Genomic DNA, 20663 nt, shown 5'->3' on the forward strand with positions numbered 1-20663 from the left:
GACGCACATATGGCAGTCGAAGCAGCCCACCAATGGTAGTGAGTTTGACATGCCTGATGTAGACAGTGTGGCCCTCCAGGATAAGGTGTGATTACCTCTGCATGAAATGATGGACAGATGGATAGATTGATTTGGAAGGCAGTATTACATATATGTGTGTGTGTGTTGGCTGGGATTGGCTCAAGCAGACCCCCCATGACCCTGTAGTTAGGATATAGTGGGTTGGATAATGGATGGATATATATATATATATATATATATATATATATATATATATATATATATACATACATACAAGTTGCAATTAGTGCAGGCATGACAACCATGAAAAAAGGTTGGAATTTTGCAGTGCAATTCCGGAGGATATAGAAGAGGACAATTTTCCCCAAACGACTAATTTTTTCGGATGAATCAACTTTCCATCTGTCTGGTAAGGTTAATCATCACAATGTTAGATTTTGGGGGCTTGGAAATCCTTGCATAGTCGTCAAACATGAAAAAGACTCACCAAAGTTCAATGTGTTTTGTACCATTTCTACAAGCAAAGTTTGTGGAACTTTTCTGACCGGATTTTCATACCTGCACATGCTATAAAACTGGTTGTTTCCTCAACTTCAAGAAGATTCAAATGACTTCATTTTCATGCAAGATGGTGCCCTGCCTCATTTCCACTTGGAGGTCCGGCGTTACCTGAACGACACCATTTCAGGACAATGGATTGGAAGAGGTGGACAACAAGATCTTGTTCATAGTCTCTCAGGTCTCCAGACATTACTCCCTGCGATTTTTATCTATGGGGGTACATTAAAGAAAGAGTGTTTCTTCCCCCTATGCCGGCTAATGTTTAAGATTTGCGACATCAAATTGAGTAAGCTGTGAATTCAGTAACTAGAGACCAGTTGATTCGTGTGTGGCAAGAAATGGTCTACCATTTTGATGTTTGTCGTGCTACACATGGTGCTCATGTTGAGTGAATGAAACCTCAAGGACCTTAGGACGAAACTTTGAACTTTCCTCTCTCCAGTGATGAATGCGGAATATGTTTCTGTCTTATACAGTTTGCTTGAAATAAAATTTTTAAATCAGCTCTTTCATTTTGAATAGCCCTGTATGTATGCATAGATAGATAGATAGATAGATAGATAGATAGATAGATAGATAGATAGATAGATAGATAGATAGATAGATAGATAGATAGATAGATAGATAGATAGATAGATAGGAAAGGCAATATATACTAGATAGATAGATAGATAGATAGATAGATAGATAGATAGATAGATAGATAGATAGATAGATAGATAGATAGATAGATAGATAGATAGATAGATAGATAGATAGATAGATAGATAGGAAAGGCACTATATACTAGATAGATAGATAGATAGATAGATAGATAGATAGATAGATAGATAGATAGATAGATAGATAGATAGATAGATAGATAGATAGATAGATAGATAGATAGATAGGAAAGGCACTATATACTAGATAGATAGATAGATAGATAGATAGATAGATAGATAGATAGATAGATAGATAGATAGATAGATAGATAGATAGATAGAAAAGGCACTATATACTAGATAGATAGATAGATAGATAGATAGATAGATAGATAGATAGATAGATAGATAGATAGATAGATAGATAGATAGATAGATAGGAAAGGCACTATATGATAGATAGATAGATAGATAGATAGATAGATAGATAGATAGATAGATAGATAGATAGATAGATAGATAGATAGATAGATAGATAGATAGATAGATAGATAGATAGATAGATAGATAGATAGATAGATAGATAGGAAAGGCACTATTTACTAGATAGATAGATAGATAGATAGATAGATAGATAGATAGATAGATAGATAGATAGATAGATAGATAGATAGATAGATAGATAGATAGGAAAGGCACTATTTACTAGATAGATAGATAGATAGATAGATAGATAGATAGATAGATAGATAGATAGATAGATAGATAGATAGATAGATAGATAGATAGATAGGAAAGGCACTATATACTAGATAGATAGATAGATAGATAGATAGATAGATAGATAGATAGATAGATAGATAGATAGATAGATAGATAGATAGATAGATAGATAGATAGATAGGAAAGGCACTATTTACTAGACAGATAGATAGATAGATAGATAGATAGATAGATAGATAGATAGATAGATAGATAGATAGATAGATAGATAGATAGATAGATAGATAGATAGATAGGAAAGGCACTATATACTAGATAGATAGATAGATAGATAGATAGATAGATAGATAGATAGATAGATAGATAGATAGATAGATAGATAGATAGATAGATAGATAGGAAAGGCACTATATGATAGATAGATAGATAGATAGATAGATAGATAGATAGATAGATAGATAGATAGATAGATAGATAGATAGATAGATAGATAGATAGATAGATAGATAGATAGATAGATAGGAAAGGCACTATTTACTAGATAGATAGATAGATAGATAGATAGATAGATAGATAGATAGATAGATAGATAGATAGATAGATAGATAGATAGATAGATAGATAGATAGATAGATAGATAGATAGATAGATAGATAGATAGATAGATAGGAAAGGCACTATTTACTAGATAGATAGATAGATAGATAGATAGATAGATAGATAGATAGATAGATAGATAGATAGATAGGAAAGGCACTATATACTAGATAGATAGATAGATAGATAGATAGATAGATAGATAGATAGATAGATAGATAGATAGATAGATAGATAGATAGATAGATAGATAGGAAAGGCACTATATGATAGATAGATAGATAGATAGATAGATAGATAGATAGATAGATAGATAGATAGATAGATAGATAGATAGATAGATAGATAGATAGATAGATAGATAGATAGATAGGAAAGGCACTATATGATAGATAGATAGATAGATAGATAGATAGATAGATAGATAGATAGATAGATAGATAGATAGATAGATAGATAGATAGATAGGAAAGGCACTATTTACTAGATAGATAGATAGATAGATAGATAGATAGATAGATAGATAGATAGATAGATAGATAGATAGATAGATAGATAGATAGATAGATAGATAGATAGATAGATAGGAAAGGCACTATATACTAGATAGATAGATAGATAGATAGATAGATAGATAGATAGATAGATAGATAGATAGATAGATAGATAGATAGATAGATAGATAGATAGATAGATAGATAGGAAAGGCACTATATGATAGATAGATAGATAGATAGATAGATAGATAGATAGATAGATAGATAGATAGATAGATAGATAGATAGATAGATAGATAGGAAAGGCACTATATGATAGATAGATAGATAGATAGATAGATAGATAGATAGATAGATAGATAGATAGATAGATAGATAGATAGATAGATAGATAGATAGATAGATAGATAGATAGATAGATAGATAGATAGATAGGAAAGGCACTATATGATAGATAGATAGATAGATAGATAGATAGATAGATAGATAGATAGATAGATAGATAGATAGATAGATAGATAGATAGATAGGAAAGGCACTATTTACTAGATAGATAGATAGATAGATAGATAGATAGATAGATAGATAGATAGATAGATAGATAGATAGATAGATAGATAGATAGATAGATAGATAGATAGATAGATAGATAGATAGATAGGAAAGGCACTATATACTAGATAGATAGATAGATAGATAGATAGATAGATAGATAGATAGATAGATAGATAGATAGATAGATAGATAGATAGATAGATAGGAAAGGCACTATATGATAGATAGATAGATAGATAGATAGATAGATAGATAGATAGATAGATAGATAGATAGATAGATAGATAGATAGGAAAGGCACTATATGATAGATAGATAGATAGATAGATAGATAGATAGATAGATAGATAGATAGATAGATAGATAGATAGATAGATAGATAGATAGATAGATAGATAGATAGGAATGGCACTATTTACTAGATAGATAGATAGATAGATAGATAGATAGATAGATAGATAGATAGATAGATAGATAGATAGATAGATAGATAGATAGATAGATAGATAGGAAAGGCACTATATGATTGATAGATAGATAGATAGATAGATAGATAGATAGATAGATAGATAGATAGATAGATAGATAGATAGGAAAGGCACTATATACTAGATAGATAGATAGATAGATAGATAGATAGATAGATAGATAGATAGATAGATAGATAGATAGATAGATAGATAGATAGGAAAGGCACTATATACTAGATAGATAGATAGATAGATAGATAGATAGATAGATAGATAGATAGATAGATAGATAGATAGATAGATAGATAGATAGATAGATAGATAGATAGAGATTTTAAATTTGGCTTTGTAATAATTAAGTATATAAGTAAATAAATAAATATACATGCACACTTTGGTCTAAACACACACTGGCATGAAATACAGTGAGAAAATTCAAAAGAAAGAAAAGCACTGACTTGGCTGTCACAGTCACTCGGAGGCATTATGCTGACATAATGGTATGATGGAGTCCCAGTAGCGTTTCCTGACACACTTCTGATGAATAATTTGTTGGTTGAAAGCACTCAGTGTATAGATATTTAGATAAGAAATGTAATATATAACGGATAAGACAGAAATATAGATACGAAAGGCACATATACAATAGATAGATGTGAAAATTACTCTAAAACAGATAGACAAATAGATATTAATCTCCACACACATAGCAAGCAAAAATAATTTGTTATTATTAAAACTACACAAATCTAAATCTGCTCTGATCAAAGACTCTTTTACCAGAACACGATAAATGTAAGCCTGTAGTTCTGATTTACAAAAGCGCGCCGTTCACTAAGTTCTCTTTACTATTGCATCACTGACATCTGCTGGCGTTTCGTGGTATTGCTAGTAATATTTTTCAATGTGGAGGGTACATTTTTCTGCTCTGCAAAAGTAAATTCAGTTATGCCTATAAAGCCAGCTTGAGTTTGCACTTTAACAATAATAATTTGACAAAGAGATACATTTCTATTCACAATATTTAGTCATTTAAAAAGTTAATATTAACATCTATGAGTATTAGGATTAATGAATGTAATTCAGATCATGGTTAATATGATATACGTAATGAAATTAGTTAAATGCTCACTGTTCATTCATAAGTGTATAATAAATTGAATACAGTGTTTTAACCAAATGAAATACAAATACATTTCTTAAAAGTACTAAGAGTGCGCATTGTTGTCATGCTTACAATTGTAACATTAAACTGTACAAATAGGACTCAGTCTTTTGAAGTACTCGCTAGCTACCTAATATAGTTTACCTAAAGATACTTCTTCAGTAGTAGACCACTTGATGAACTGACCGAGTCTTTATTTTCTTAAAATGTTATTTTCTACACACATTGCTTTATTGACATATTCCGTTAATTGTAAGCGAGCCCCTATAGCATCATTTAGGGAAAAGAAACCACCTTCAAATATTAAAAGGTATACATTTGATAAAAGTGCGTTTGTAGTGTTCAGTCATCTTTAGTTGCGTTCACCGTCGGGTCCTTCTGTCTGTCTGCCCGTTCTAGGCATGTGCCAGCACCCGGCTACACAGCTGACGGCGACGACACGCCACATATTCTTGTATAAACACTTTCCAACATTTTTTTTTCTTAATGTGTAATCGAATTAGGAAATAAAACGCTAACTTCAAAACTGAGCCGTGTGCAGTAAATACAACAAACAACAGTAACCAGCTGACGGATGTTGCTGAACTGGATGGCATCAAAGTTCCAAGAATCGATTGGTTTTTGTGAGCGATAACTGGACATTTGCTGTAACTTACTCAAAACAAAACCGCACCCCTTAGGTGAGATAAAATGAGTGACAATGCAAACGGATATTATTAACAACCTCATATTGGGCACAATTCAGCTTTATACCGAGCGATAAAGGAGAGCCCAGATACTTAAAAGGTGCTTTGCCAGCCCTGCTTCAGAAATGTATAGTTAGTGGAATCGCCCAATGCTTTGCTCCGTTGATGCCCTCATCGTTCACATCCACGTAATTTTATTTTTAATTCGTTATGAATATACTTTTCTTACCATTCATTTCATAAACAGTTACAGCTTGTGTCCTTTAATTTATTTGTGATTTACATTCTACTTACCGTTTAGAGTGAAATGGTTAAATAGAAAAAAAATTCCATTTATAAAAAGTACTATGATTTCACATATTCTATAGGTTAAGTGAGGGGCGGCACGGTGGCGCAGTGGGTAGCACTGCTGCCTCGCAGTTGGGAGACCTGGGGACCTGGGTTCGCTTCCCAGGTCCTCCCTGCGTGGAGTTTGCATGTTCTCCCCGTGTCTGCGTGGGTTTCCTCCCACAGTCCAAAGACATGCAGGTTAGGTGGATTGGCGATTCTAAATTGGCGCTAGTGTGTGCTTAGTGTGTGGGTGTGTTTGTGTGTGTCCTGCAGTGGGTTGGCACCATGCCCGGGATTGGTTCCTGCCTTGTGCCCTGTGTTGGCTGGGATTGGCTCCAGCAGACCCCCGTGACCCTGTGTTCGGATTCAGCGGGTTGGAAAATGGATGGATGGATGGATATAGGTTAAGTGAAGTGATGTACTGTTTAGATTAAAAAATGTAGTTTGTTTAGATTTAAAAAATCACATTGCTTGTAATTAAGGAGGCGTTTAAATAAACACAAAATGACTGCAACAGTCCTTTCAATTTACACTATAAAACACCCGCGGTCAACACCATTACGTAGAACCGTTTACCTTCAGTATTTTTTTATTAGTTACTCGATGAAGGTAAACGGCCTTCCCAGCATACCTCTATTTGGTACACTTAGCTGGGGGGTCCTCTACAGCGCATCTTCAACCTGAGCCTGGAACAGGGGAGAGTCCCGAGGCTTTGGAAAACATCTTGCATCACCCCAGTCCCAAAGGTATCACGTCCTAGTGAGCTGAACGACTTCCGGCCTGTCGCTCTGACGTCACATGTGATGAAGACCATGGAGAGGCTGCTGCTTCACCACCTGATGCCTCAGGTCCGCCATGCCCTCGACCCTCTGCAGTTCGCATACCAGGAGAAAGTGGGAGTGGAGGATGCCATCATCTATATGCTACACCGATCCCTCTCCTACTTGGACAGAGGCAGTGGTGCTGTAAGAATTAAGTTTCTGGACTTCTCTAGTGCCTTCAACACCATCCAACCTCTGCTCCTTAGGGACAAGCTGACAGAGATGGGAGTAGATTCATACCTGGTGGCATGGATCGTGGACTATCTTACAGACAGACCTCAGTATGTGCGTCTTGGGAACTGCAGATCTGACATTGTGGTCAGCAACACAGGAGCGCCACAGGGGACTGTACTTTCTCCGGTCCTGTTCAGCCTATATACATCAGACTTCCAATACAACTCGGAGTCCTGCAACGTGCAAAAGTTCGCTGACGACACTGCTATCGTGGGCTGCATCAGGAGTGGGCAGGAGGAGGAGTATAGGAACCTAATTAAGGACTTTATTAAATGGTGCGACTCAAACCATCTACACCTGAACACCAGCAAAACCAAGGAGCTGGTGGTGGATTTTAGGAGGCCCAGGCCCCTCATGGACCCCGTGATCATCAGAGGTGACTGTGTGCAGAGGGTGCAGACCTATAAATACCTGGGAGTGCAGCTGGATGATAAATTAGACTGGACTGCCAATACTGATACTCTGTAAGAGAGGACAGAGCCGACTATACTTCCTTAGATGGCTGGCGTCCTTCAACATCTGCAATAAGATGCTGCAGATGTTCTACCAGACGGTTTTGTTGAGCGCCCTCTTCTACGCGGTGGTGTGCTGGGGAGGCAGCATAAAGAAGAGGGACGTCTCATGCCTGGACAAACTGGTGAGGAAGGCAGGCTCTATTGTAGGCACGGAGCTGGACAGTTTGACATCTGTGGCAGAGCGATGGGCGCTGAGCAGACTCCTGTCAATCAAGGAGAATCCACTGCATCCACTAAACAGAATCATCTCCAGACAGAGGAGCAGCTTCAGAGACAGACTGCTGTCACCGTCCTGCTCCACTGACAGACTGAGGAGATCATTCATCCCCCACACTATGCAACTCTTCAATTCCACCCGAGGGGGTAAACGTTAACATTATATAAAGTTATTGTCTGCGTTTGACTCTGGGGCGGTGACTCTGGGAAGCCGCCGCATTTTGGGAAGGCACTGCGTTTGACTGTGGGGCGGGCGCAACAGCGCAGTACGTTCTGTTCTTTGGGCGCCACCTACTGACTCTGGGAAGCCGCCGCGTTTGACTGTGGCAGTACACATGCGCCTCAGTGTGTCCGCCGTGCATAAATTAACTGTGGTTTAGTAAGATAGATTGTTATCACTCTTTAATTTAATATTGTTTTTTATTAGTATGTCTGCTGCTGGAGTATGTGAATTTCCCCTTGGGATTAATAAAGTATCTATCTATCTATCTATCTATCTATCTATCTATCTATCTATCTATCTATCTATCTATCTATCTATCTATCTATCTATCTATCTATCTATCTATCTGTTATATAGTGCCTTTCATATCTATCTATCTATCTATCTATCTATCTATCTATCTATCTATCTATCTATCTATCTATCTATCTATCTATCTATCTATCTATCTATCTATCTATCTGTTATATAGTGCCTTTCATATCTATCTATCTATCTATCTATCTATCTATCTATCTATCTATCTATCTATCTATCTATCTATCTATCTATCTATCTATCTATCTATCTATCTATCTATCTATCTATCTATCTATCTATCATATCCTTGTTTTAACAATGGTTCTTTTTTTCTGGCCGACAGATCAGAAATATCTCATCCAAGCTTCAGCTCTGTCATGTCTGTTGTGCTGGAAGCCATAAACCGATGATCGAAGCTCAACATTCAGTTTCAATATGGTTTGATTATACGTGCTTAATATTACAATGGAAATTTGCAGCAATGCCTGGTTTTACTAATATCATTGAAGAAATGTACTACTATCATATTGCAATTAGGGTTCCTAACGAGAGTGAAATTGCTTTTATTAACCATAAGCAGTTACATTCCATTAACACTTAAGTTGTCTGTGATGCCAAGATGAGACTGACAAGCATAACTTGGTGGCCAGGGTCAACACATGATTCATTTATGGTTTATTTTGACGCAAATTATTGTTGATCAGATGACTTGCTAGATTGTTGGTCAAGTAATTGGTCTGAACCCCCAGCATTTCAGATGGTCTGTACTATACATTGTAACAGCACTGACGTCACTGCATGTGTCAGGTGGTAATGACTAGCCACTCACAAACTGGTACCTTACACTTTTACCTGAAACCAGAGGGTAGAGGAGAGGTGCTTCAATGCTGTGTGTAGAACACCGTAAGACTCCTCAGATGCAGGTGGCAGTGTCTGGATGTGTCAGGTGCCAGCCCATAAAGGTGTGTTGTTTCAGGGTGACAAGTGGGCAGCTTTCGAGGCACGTTCACGTAATCATATTTACAAGATGATTGTGATTTATAAAGGGTAAATTGCATACAAATGTGCGTACACCAGTTTTTATAAATTGGATTTGTTTTGACGTGTATGATTCTGTTTTTTGGCGCATGCATATTTTCACATTTGAACACACACAAAGTTTTACAAACAAGACCCCTGGTGACTTGAAACTGAAAGACATTTTAAAGATTGACAAATCCATATAATAGATTCTCCCTTTAATGAAAGATCATTTTTTTCACTTCTTTTTCCAACAATCCTTCTTAGGTAGCTTCCGTGTGAGTTGCGTGTCCTGCGGTACATAGAGGTTCAAATTCCATCTTCTGCTGCCAACATTACAGTAGGTGTCACAAGGCACTAATGTTTTGTTAACCTCAACTGGCTGGAAAAAATACACAATTGAAAAAATGCATTAGGAACATAATACTCGTTCATCAAAGTAAAAAGTGGATTAACTGTGTTTGTTTCGAGGATTTGGGCCCTTTTGTTTTCACTCCTGTAGCTCCAACCTCAACTATAACCAATAAATAGCCTAAATTAGATCACCTCATAGTCTAAATTTAGGGCTTCAGCACTCAGGTCAACGACCAAGAAAAGCTCCTCAGTTTTCAATGTCAGTAGATGCAGAAAATAAAGAGCTCATCATTGCTATCTTTGTAGTTCAGAATGTTTCGGTACCTTTAAGAAGGTGTTACGGACACACAAAGTAATCGTTATTAGTGTTATTATTCCTCGATGCTCATTTTTGGACTGACTGGCCTTTTCTCAGTCAATAAAACTTTTGTGCATATGACTGGATAATGGATATGCGGATTATGAGCACAAGTAACATTACGATTTGTTTTCATTTTTCCATGAACGTTTTTTACTGTTGGTTTCTATCATATCATAAACTTTTCTCTCTCATGCTGCATAAAAACTTGAGATTAAAAACTGTTCTCAGCTATTACTATAAACTGCATGGGATAAACATATAAAAAAATACCATTATTGGGTGGAGTATTTTTTTAATTTATAAGATTCCTGGTGGGACTTATCTCTGCTCCTGCCAAAGTTGCACGGATCTTGCCTTGGTTAGACATTTTTCAAGAGTTTGAAACTATTTACTATTTTTGAAACTTTAATAGTTTATTTGTATTTTGAGGCCTAGACAGGCCTAAAGCCTCCCATTTTCCTGGGGTCACACTTGGCCTTGTGGTTTTACCTGTTTTGTGGGCCTCACCCTTTGCTATTTTGTGGAACTGGAGAATCGCCACACCTATGCACTTAGGTAGGTGCAAATAACTCCATGTCTCCGTAACCTGATAATACTGATACTCTGTGCAAGAGAGGACAGAGCCGACTATACTTCCTTAGAAAACTGGCGCCCTTCAACATCTGCAATAAGATGCTGCAGATGTTCTATCAGACAGTTGTGGCGAGTGCCCTGTTCTACGCTGTGGTGTGCTGGGGAGGCAGCATAAAGAAGAGAGACGCCTCACGCCTGGACAAACTGGTGAGGAAGGCAGGCTCTATTGTAGGCACGGAGCTGGACAGTTTGACATCCGTGTCAGAGCGACGGGCGCTGAGCAGACTCCTGTCAATCATGGAGAATCCACTGAACAGGATCATCTCCAGACAGAGGAGCAGCTTCAGCGATGGACTGCTGTCACCGTCCTGCTCCACTGACAGACTGAGGAGATCATTCCTCCGCCACACTATGCGACTCTTCAATTCCACCCGAGGGGGTAAACGTTAACATTATATAAAGTTATTGTCTGCGTTTGACTCTGGGGCGGTGACTCTGGGAAGCCGCTGCGTTTTGGGAAGGCACTGCGTTTGACTGTGGGGCGGGCACAATGGCGCAGTATGTTCTGTTCTTTGGGCGCCACCTACTGACTCTGGGAAGTCGCCGCGTTTGACTGTGGCAGTACTCATGCACCTCTGTGCGTCCGCCGTGCATAAATTAACTGTGGTTTAGTAAGATAGATTGTTATCACTCTTTAATTTAATATTGTTTTTTATTAGTATGTCTGCTGCTGGAGTATGTGAATTTCCCTTGGGATTAATAAAGTATCTATCTATCTATCTATCTATCTATCTATCTATCTATCTATCTATCTATCTATCTATCTATCTATCTATCTATCTATCTATCTATCTATCTATCTATCTATTATATAGTGCCGTTCCTATCTATCCATCTATCTATTATATAGTGTCTTTCCTATCTATCCATCTATCTATCTATTATATAGTGCCTTTCCTATCTATTGATCTATCTATCTAGTATATAGTGCCTTCCCTATCTATCTATCTATTATATAGTGCCTTTCCTATCTATCCATCTATCTATCTAGTATATAGTGCCTTTCCTATCTATCCATCTATCTGTCTAGTATATAGTGCCTTTCCTATCTATCTATCTATCTATCTATCTATCTATCTATCTATCTATCTATCTATCTATCTATCTATCTATCTATCTATCTATCTATCTATCTATCTATCTATTATATAGTGCCTTTCCTATCTATCCATCTATCTATTATATAGTGCCTTTCCTATCTATCCATCTATCTATTATATAGTGCCTTTCCTATCTATTGATCTATCTATCTAGTATATAGTGCCTTCCCTATCTATCTATCTATTATATAGTGCCTTTCCTATCTATCCATCTATCTATCTAGTATATAGTGCCTTTCCTATCTATCTATCTATCTATCTATCTATCTATCTATCTATCTATCTATCTATCTATCTATCTATCTATCTATCTATCTATCTATCTATCTATCTAACCTAAAATTTGATTCAGTAGGTCCAGTAAATTTTATATATGGTCACCAGTCATACTATAACTAATGCAATGAATAACCACTAATACATCACTATTTGCAACTTTGAGTACCCCGGGAGTTAAGGCTGGACAGCTTCGCGGCCCTTTAAATGAACAAATGCATACTGTGTCTATGGGTAGTGCAGTATGACCAACAGAGGAATTCTGAAAATGCAATGCGCCTTCTAGCCTAGACTAATTTTAGGAGATGTATGTGAAAAATGAAGATACGGTACCTTTACATTCTGCTTCCTACCAACACATTAGCACCCATGTGTGGTTAGCTACATTAGTTTGTCTTTTTGTGGTAATTAAGGAGAAGTGAAATAAATAATTAGCAATGTGAAAAAAGTGAGATTTTGTAATTTTCTCATGCCAGCAGGGGGGCGCAGACACTCAGTAATCTGCAGCTTCTGCACTTTCATTCTCTCATGACTATTTTTTTTCATATACTGTGTAGGATATCTCAGCAGTTAGTGCTGCCATGTCACTGATTTGATTCTCATATGGGGGACAAACTGCACGGAGCTACCAAAGGATCAAAAATCAAAAATATCATGTTTGTAGGTACTGACCTTCAAATAGTCTAAAATGATTCTGTTTGAAATGACTCATTTTAACCTTCTGGGAGTAGCTCTTCGAGGGCTAGGACCAGGTGTAAAGAGTAATATATTAAAATATTTTTATTATATTCATGATCAGCAAGCTCAAAATAGCATTAAACATTCCATACACCTATCTTACCGATACTCATATTTTCAAAGTTGCGTGAAAAGGAGTATCTTGCTCAAGTAGCTTACTTTACATATCTGTCAGGGACTACTATTTTGAATTTCGTATCAACTGGATTAAATTTATTTTTAGAATTTAGTTACAGTTTTAATTTTGATTTGGGATTTGGGCCGTTGTATCGCTGCAGCGATTGTTGATTCCTGCTGCTAGGGCTTTGATTTTTGGTTAGCGTTTTGGTTTGATGAAAATTTGGACATAAACCTTCTGCCAATGACTTTATTAGCCAGAAATCTCAATGTTTCTTCTTCTGGTCACCTCCATTACTTCCCTTGTGCCTCACCTCTCATTACGCATAACAGACAAAACTGTGAGAAATAAAAATATACATAAGAACTGAGTTTTAAAACACAAAATGTGAGACAAAGTCCTGAGCCTAGTTTCTAAATAATTCAATTTTCTTCAAGTTTTTTTTTGAGAGATCCAAAAATGTGAATGTGTAGAAATGTGTGCTACCATCTTCATGTTACGAACTTGGGCGAACTCAAAAAGTCCTACAAGAGGAAGAATCCATCAACCTTTGTATACATAGCAGGCAGGCAAAGAATCTTTAAAAGAAAAAATATACAGTACTGTGCAAAAGTTTTAGGCAGGTGTGAAAAAATGCAATCAACAAAGAATGCTTTCAAAGATGGAAGTGTTAATCATTTATTTTCATCAATCAACAAAATGCAGTGAATGAACAAAAGAGAAATCTAAATCAAATCAATATTTGGTGTGACCTCCCTTTGCCTTCAAAACAGCATCAATTCTTCTAGGTACACTTGCACACAGTTTTTGAAGGAACTCGGCTGGTAGGTTGTTCCAAACATCTTGGAGAACTAACCACAGATCTTCTGTGGATGTCGGCTTCCTCACATCCTTCTGTCTCTTCATGTAATCCCAGACACACTCGATGATGTTGAGATCAGAGCTCTGTGGGGGCCATACCATCACTTCCAGGACTTCTTGTTCTTCTTAACGCTGAAGATAGTTCTTAATGACTTTGGCTGTATGTTTGGGGTCGTTGTCCTGCTGCAGAATGAATTTGGGGCCAATCATACGCCTCCCTGATGGTATCGCATGATGGATAAGTATCCATCCATTTTCCAACCCGCTGAATCCGAACACAGGGTCACGGGGGTCTGCCGGAGCCAATCCCAGCCAACACAGGGCACAAGGCAGGAACCAATCCCGGGCAGGGTGCCAACCCACCGCAGGACACACACACAAACACACCCACACACCAAGCACACACTAGGGCCAATTTAGAATCTCCAATCCACCTAACCTGCATGTCTTTGGACTGTGGGAGGAAACCGGAGCGCCCGGAGGAAACCCACGCAGACACGGGGAGAACATGCAAACTCCACGCAGGGAGGACCCGGGAATCGAACCCAGGTCCCCAGGTGACCCAACTGCGAGGCAGCAGCGCTACCCACTGTGCCACCGTGCCGCCCATGGATAAGTATCTGCCTGTATTTCTCAGCATTGAGAACACCATTAATCCTGACCAAATCTCCAACTCCATTTGCAGAAATGCAGCCCCAAACGTTCAAGGAACCTCCACCATGCTTCACTGTTGCCTGCAGACACTCGTTATTGTACCACTCTCCAGCCTTTCAATGAACAAACTGCCTTCTGCTACAGCCAAATATTTCAAATTTTGACTCATCAGTCCAGAGCACCTGCTGCCATTTTTCTGTACCCCAGTTCCTATGTTTTCCCGCATACTTGAGTCACTTGGCCTTGTTTCCACATCGGAGGTATGGCTTTTTGGCTGCAACTCTTCCATGAAGACCACTTCTGGCCAGACTTCTCCGGACAGTAGATGGGTGTACCTGGGTCCCACTGGTTTCTGCCAGTTCTGAGCTGATGGCACTGCTGGACATCTTCTGATTTCGAAGGGTAATAAGCTTGATGTGTCTTTCATCTGCTGCACTTCCTTGGCCGACCACTGCGTCTTCGATCCTCAACGTTGCTCATTTCTTTGTGCTTCTTCAAAAGAGCTTGAACAGCACATCTTGAAATCCCAGTCTGCTTTGAAATCTTTGTCTGGAAGAGACCTTGCTGATGCAGTAGAACTACCTTGTGTCTTGTTGCTGTGCTCAATCTTGCCATGACATGAAACTGTCTTCCACAACCTCGCCTTGGTAGCAGAGTTTGGCTGTTCCTCACCCAGTTTTAAGCTGTTTCTGTTTCAGTTAATGACTGTGTTTCAACCTACGTGTGACATTGATGATCATTAGCACCTGTTTGGTAGAATTGGTTGATCAGACACCTGACTAGAATCCTACAAAATCTCTGACTTTGTGCAAGTGGACCTCTAAGAATTGATGCTGGTGTGAAGGCAAAAGGTAGGAACACCAAATATTGATTTGATTTAGATTTTTCTTTTGTTCGCTCACTTTACATTTTGTAAATTGATAACAATAAACAATCATTATTTATATTTCTGAAAGGGCAGCACGGTGGCGCAGTGGTAGCGCTGCTGCCTCACAGTTAGGAGACCCGGGTTCGCTTCCTGGGTCCTCCCTGCGTGGACTTTGCATGTTCTCCCCGTGCCTGTGTGGGTTTCCTCCGGGTGCTCTGGTTTCCTCCCACAGTCCAAAGACATGCTGGTTAGGTGGATTGGCGATTCTAAATTGGCCCTAGTGTGTGCTTGGTGTGTGGGTGTGTTTGTGTGTGTCCTGCGGTGGGTTGGCACCCTGCCCGGGATCGGTTCCTGCCTTGTGCCCTGTGTTGGCTGGGATTGGCTCCAGCAGCCCCCCGTGACCCTGTGTTCGGATTCAGCGGGTTGGAAAATGGATGGATGGATGGATATTTCTGAAAGCATTCTTTGTAACAGTACTGTATATTTCACAAACATATTTCTCTTAACAAAAGCTCCTAATAGTGCAAAAGACATAGCAGCAGTTCCTTGAAATAAGCAATCAAGTGACAAATAAGTCCTAAGACACAAATCCAGAAAGAACCATTACTGATGAAGCATGAAGGTCAAAATCCAGGAAATCCACAAAAAAAAGTGCAATAATCAATATCACTTACCAAAACAACCAAGAGTGTTAAATGAACCACAAGGGACTGCTTGTTTTCCCAGTTTTTATAGGGCTGAGGACAGTCCCTTGATAGTGATAGGCAGGTGTACCCACATTTTGGGGAAGCACCCACAAAATACATGGCACATAGCGGGACAAGCAGAAATACGTAAAAACTAAGTAGTATACAGTGTGAGAGGTTCAGCCCAGACAGAACCAAATGGACACCGACAGTTCATAAAACACACACGTTTATTTACACAAGTGTCCCCAAACACATGTCTCGCACACACACAGTGCTTCCCGCACCAAGCACCCTTACTCGGGCCTTCAACTGTTTGTGGGCCGCCTTTCTTCCTCCTGTCCCTGGAGCTTCGTCATGCTCTAACTCCTCGACTGTAGGATGTGCTCCAGGTGCTTGATGACGTTCTTCCGGTGGCACTTCCTGGTGTGGAGGAAGTGCCGCATGAGCACCCGGAAGCACTCCAGGTGTCGCTGGAAGGACCTTCCTCCACCTTCCCAAGTGTGGCGGAAGTGCAGATCTCCCGGGCTTTATGAGACTTGGGGCGCCCCCTGACGGTAGCCACGGACTCCCACGGGTTTGTGCCTCCTTGCTCCGTACCTGTGGTCCCCTGCTTATCCAGGGCGGTTGCCCCCTCGCGGCCCAGGAGACGTATAGACTGTGTCCCAGTCCTTCCAGGCATCCCGGCTGGGTCTGGCCCCCTAGCCTCCTGCCACAACAGAAAAGATGTACAAATAAAACAAATAAAAAACATAGTAACCCAAAAACAAAAATAAAATACATAAATACCCTTAAACTGTGAGAGCAACAACCAATTACACCGTCAGATCTTCAGACGCAAAGAAGAGGCAATGATCTTGTAAGACATCATCTCCCAATTTTACCTGTGATGGCTCAAACACATTCTTGGAAAGGATGAGAAAAGATTATCACAGGAAGTTTTTATTGCGGAACTGGAATTTGGATGGAGGAGACCATGCAGTAGTTTATAAAGGAGAATATCAAAGGACTGGCAACTCTAGACGCTTGTCACCTTCCTGACTGCAGCCCCAAGGAACCAAGGATATCATTGGCTACGAACACTTGGAGAAACGGCCAGAAACAGACCATGAGTGGTGTTCGCGATGTTGCTGTTTGACTGGATTGTCTGCTTGAATCTTGTAAGCTTGTTTGTCGAGTCGTTTAGGTTTGTGTTTTTTTTTTATAGGTGTGGTCTGTTGGGGGGCGCTCCAGCTCTCCAAACCAGACACAGACAGACACAAGGTCCACAAGTCCAGCACTGCACACAGGTTTATTTGTTGGGAAACATTTCCCAAATCGTTTCTAACAACGCAGTCACATTGTAAAGCACAATAAGCACAAAGCACAGCAACATTCTGAATTTCCCCCTGGGATTAATAAAGTATCTATCTATCTATCTATCTATCTATCTATCTATCTATCTATCTATCTATCTATCTATCTATCTATCTATCTATCTATCTATCTATCTATCTATCTATCTATCTATCTATCTATCTATCTATCTATCTATCTATCTATCTATCTATCTATCTATCTGTCTCTTATTCTTCTATCTGCCACTGCCTCTACCTCCACTCCTCCTCCTCCAGCAAGCGTTGTCCTCCCTGTCCTGCCTCTGGCTCCTGAAGCAGTGGCTGTTGACTCCATAGACATATATAGATAGACGGCGCATTCACTGTGTTGTCCAGTCGACACGATACGTCAGCACGTCCACCATATTGCGAGTGGCAAAAGTGCCATTTAAACTAAAAAAGGTAGACGTGGAAACCGGGCTTTCTGATGATAAAACAATAACGTCTAAAACAGTATCGTTTACATACAACAGATTTTGGTGAATCGTTTAAATGTAACTATTTATATACATTTATACACTAATAATCCAGCCATCCATTATTCAACCCGCTATATCCTAACGACAGGGTCACAGGGGCTGCTGGAGCCAATCCCAGCCAACACAGGGCGCAAGGCAGGAAACAAACCCTGGGCAGGGCGCCAGCCCACCGCAGTATACAATAATAATGGCAATTATTAAATATAATAATAATAATTAATTTCTCCCACATAAGTAACATTTCTCTGACTGCTTTCTTCCATCTCTGAAACATTTCTAGACTTTGACCTGTTCTTATACAACACAGTACTGAAATATCGGTTAATGCCCTCGTCACCTCATGTATAGATTACTGTAACGCTATTCTATCTGGCATCCCACAATAACGTATCCATCACTTACAACTTCTTTAAAATTCTGCTGCCAGGATAATAACCTGCTGTTCTAAATCCACTGAACATATTACACCTCTTCTCTCTCAACTTCACTGTTAACTACAGAATACGATACACAATACCACTCTTAATATTTAAAGCTCTCCACGACTTCACTGATCTTCTCCAGACTTACACTCCTCTTGCTCACTCAGATCCTCATCTGCAGCTCGACTTTCTGTACCGCACATCAAACTCTGTTCTACGGGAGCTCCAGCATCTCTCATGGTGCTCCTCAACTCTGGAATTCTCTTCCCTTTCATATACGTCAGCTCGATTTAATAACACGTTTTAAAACTACCCTTATAACTTATCTTTTCAAACTGGCATACCAATTGCAAATTTTGCACTGCTACTGTCAGTTATCTTTGTTTGTTTGCTAATTATTGCTTTTTGATTTATCATTCTCTTGTTTTAATTTTACTAATGTTGTTTAATTTTATTGTAAGGTGACCTTGAGTGCCAAGAAAGGCGCCTATTAAATAAAATGTATTATTATCCATCCATCCATTATCCAACCCGCTGAATCCGAACACAGGGTCACGGGGGTCTGCTGGAGCCAGTCCCAGCCAACACAGGGCACAAGGCAGGAACCAATCTCGGGCAGGGTGCCAACTCACCACAGAAATATTATTATTATTATTAATTATTGAGACGAAAACTTGACCAATGTCTGAAAGACAAAATAGTAAGACTGCAACTGGCAGTCTGATCTTTCTTTTAACAGTGAAAGTGTAAGGTACCAGTGTGTGAGTGGCTAGTCATTACCACCTGACACATGCAGTGACGTCAGTGCTGTTACAATGTATAGTACAGACCATCTGAAATGCTGGGGGTTCAGACCAATTACTTGACCAACAATCTAGCAAGTCATCTGATCAACAATAATTTGCGTCAAAATAAACCATAAATGAATCATGTGTTGACCCTGGCCACCAAGTTATGCTTGTCAGTCTCATCTTGGCATCACAGACAACTTAAGTGTTAATGGAATGTAACTGCTTATGGTTAATAAAAGCAATTTCACTCTCGTTAGGAACCCTAATTGCAATATGATAGTAGTACATTTCTTCAATGATATTAGTAAAACCAGGCATTGCTGCAAATTTCCATTGTAATATTAAGCACGTATAATCAAACCATATTGAAACTGAATGTTGAGCTTCGATCATCGGTTTATGGCTTCCAGCACAACAGACATGACAGAGCTGAAGCTTGGATGAGATATTTCTGATCTGTCGGCCAGAAAAAAAGAACCATTGTTAAAACAAGGATATGATAGATAGATAGATAGATAGATAGATAGATAGATAGATAGATAGATAGATAGATAGATAGATAGATAGATAGATAGATATGAAAGGCACTATATAACAGATAGATAGATAGATAGATAGATAGATAGATAGATAGATAGATAGATAGATAGATAGATAGATAGATAGATAGATAGATAGATAGATAGATAGATAGATAGATAGATAGATAGATAGATAGATAGATAGATAGATAGATAGATAGATAGATAGATACTTTATTAATCCCAAGGGGAAATTCACATACTCCAGCAGCAGCATACTGATAAAGAACAATATTAAATTAAAGAGTGATAACAATGCCGATAACAATGCAGGTATACAGACAGACAATAACTTTATATAATGTTAACGTTTACCCCCCCGGGTGGAATTGAAGAGTCACATAGTGTGGTGGAGGAACGATCTCCTCAGTCTGTCAGTGGAGCAGGACGGTGACAGCAGTCTGTCTCTGAAGCTGCTCCTCTGTCTGGAGATGATCCTGTTCAGTGGCTGCAGTGGATTCTCCATGATTGACAGGAGTCTGCTCAGCGCCTGTCGCTCCGCCACAGATGTCAAACTGTTCAGCTCCGTGCCTACAATAGAGCCTGCCTTCCTCACCAGTTTGTCCAGGTGTGAGGCGTCCCTATTCTTTATGCTAACTCCCCAGCACACCACCGCCTCGAAGAGGGCGCTCGCCACAACCATCTGATAGAACATCTGCAGTATCTTATTGCAGATGTTGAAGGACACCAGCCTTCATAAGGAACTATAGTCGGCTCTGTCCTTTCTTACACAGAGCATCAGTATTGGCAGTCCAGTCTAATTTATCATCCTGCTGCACTCCCAGGT

At 39.1% G+C, this 20663-nt stretch overlaps 1 protein-coding gene across 1 annotated transcript in view; it reads left to right on the plus strand.

The window, feature by feature from the left end:
• Positions 1–6923: 6923 nt before the first annotated feature.
• Positions 6924–20663, plus strand: part of LOC127528794 (uncharacterized) — a 254061-nt gene continuing 240321 nt past the window's right edge. The window contains exon 1 of the mRNA XM_051929835.1: positions 6924–7686. Within this exon, the coding sequence (XP_051785795.1) occupies positions 7053–7686 (634 nt within the window). The 5' untranslated portion in view covers positions 6924–7052. The remainder of the gene's footprint in view (positions 7687–20663) is intronic.

This window comes from Erpetoichthys calabaricus, chromosome 7 (genome assembly GCF_900747795.2).
Source record: "Erpetoichthys calabaricus chromosome 7, fErpCal1.3, whole genome shotgun sequence".
NCBI classification, from domain to species: Eukaryota; Metazoa; Chordata; class Cladistia; order Polypteriformes; family Polypteridae; genus Erpetoichthys; species Erpetoichthys calabaricus.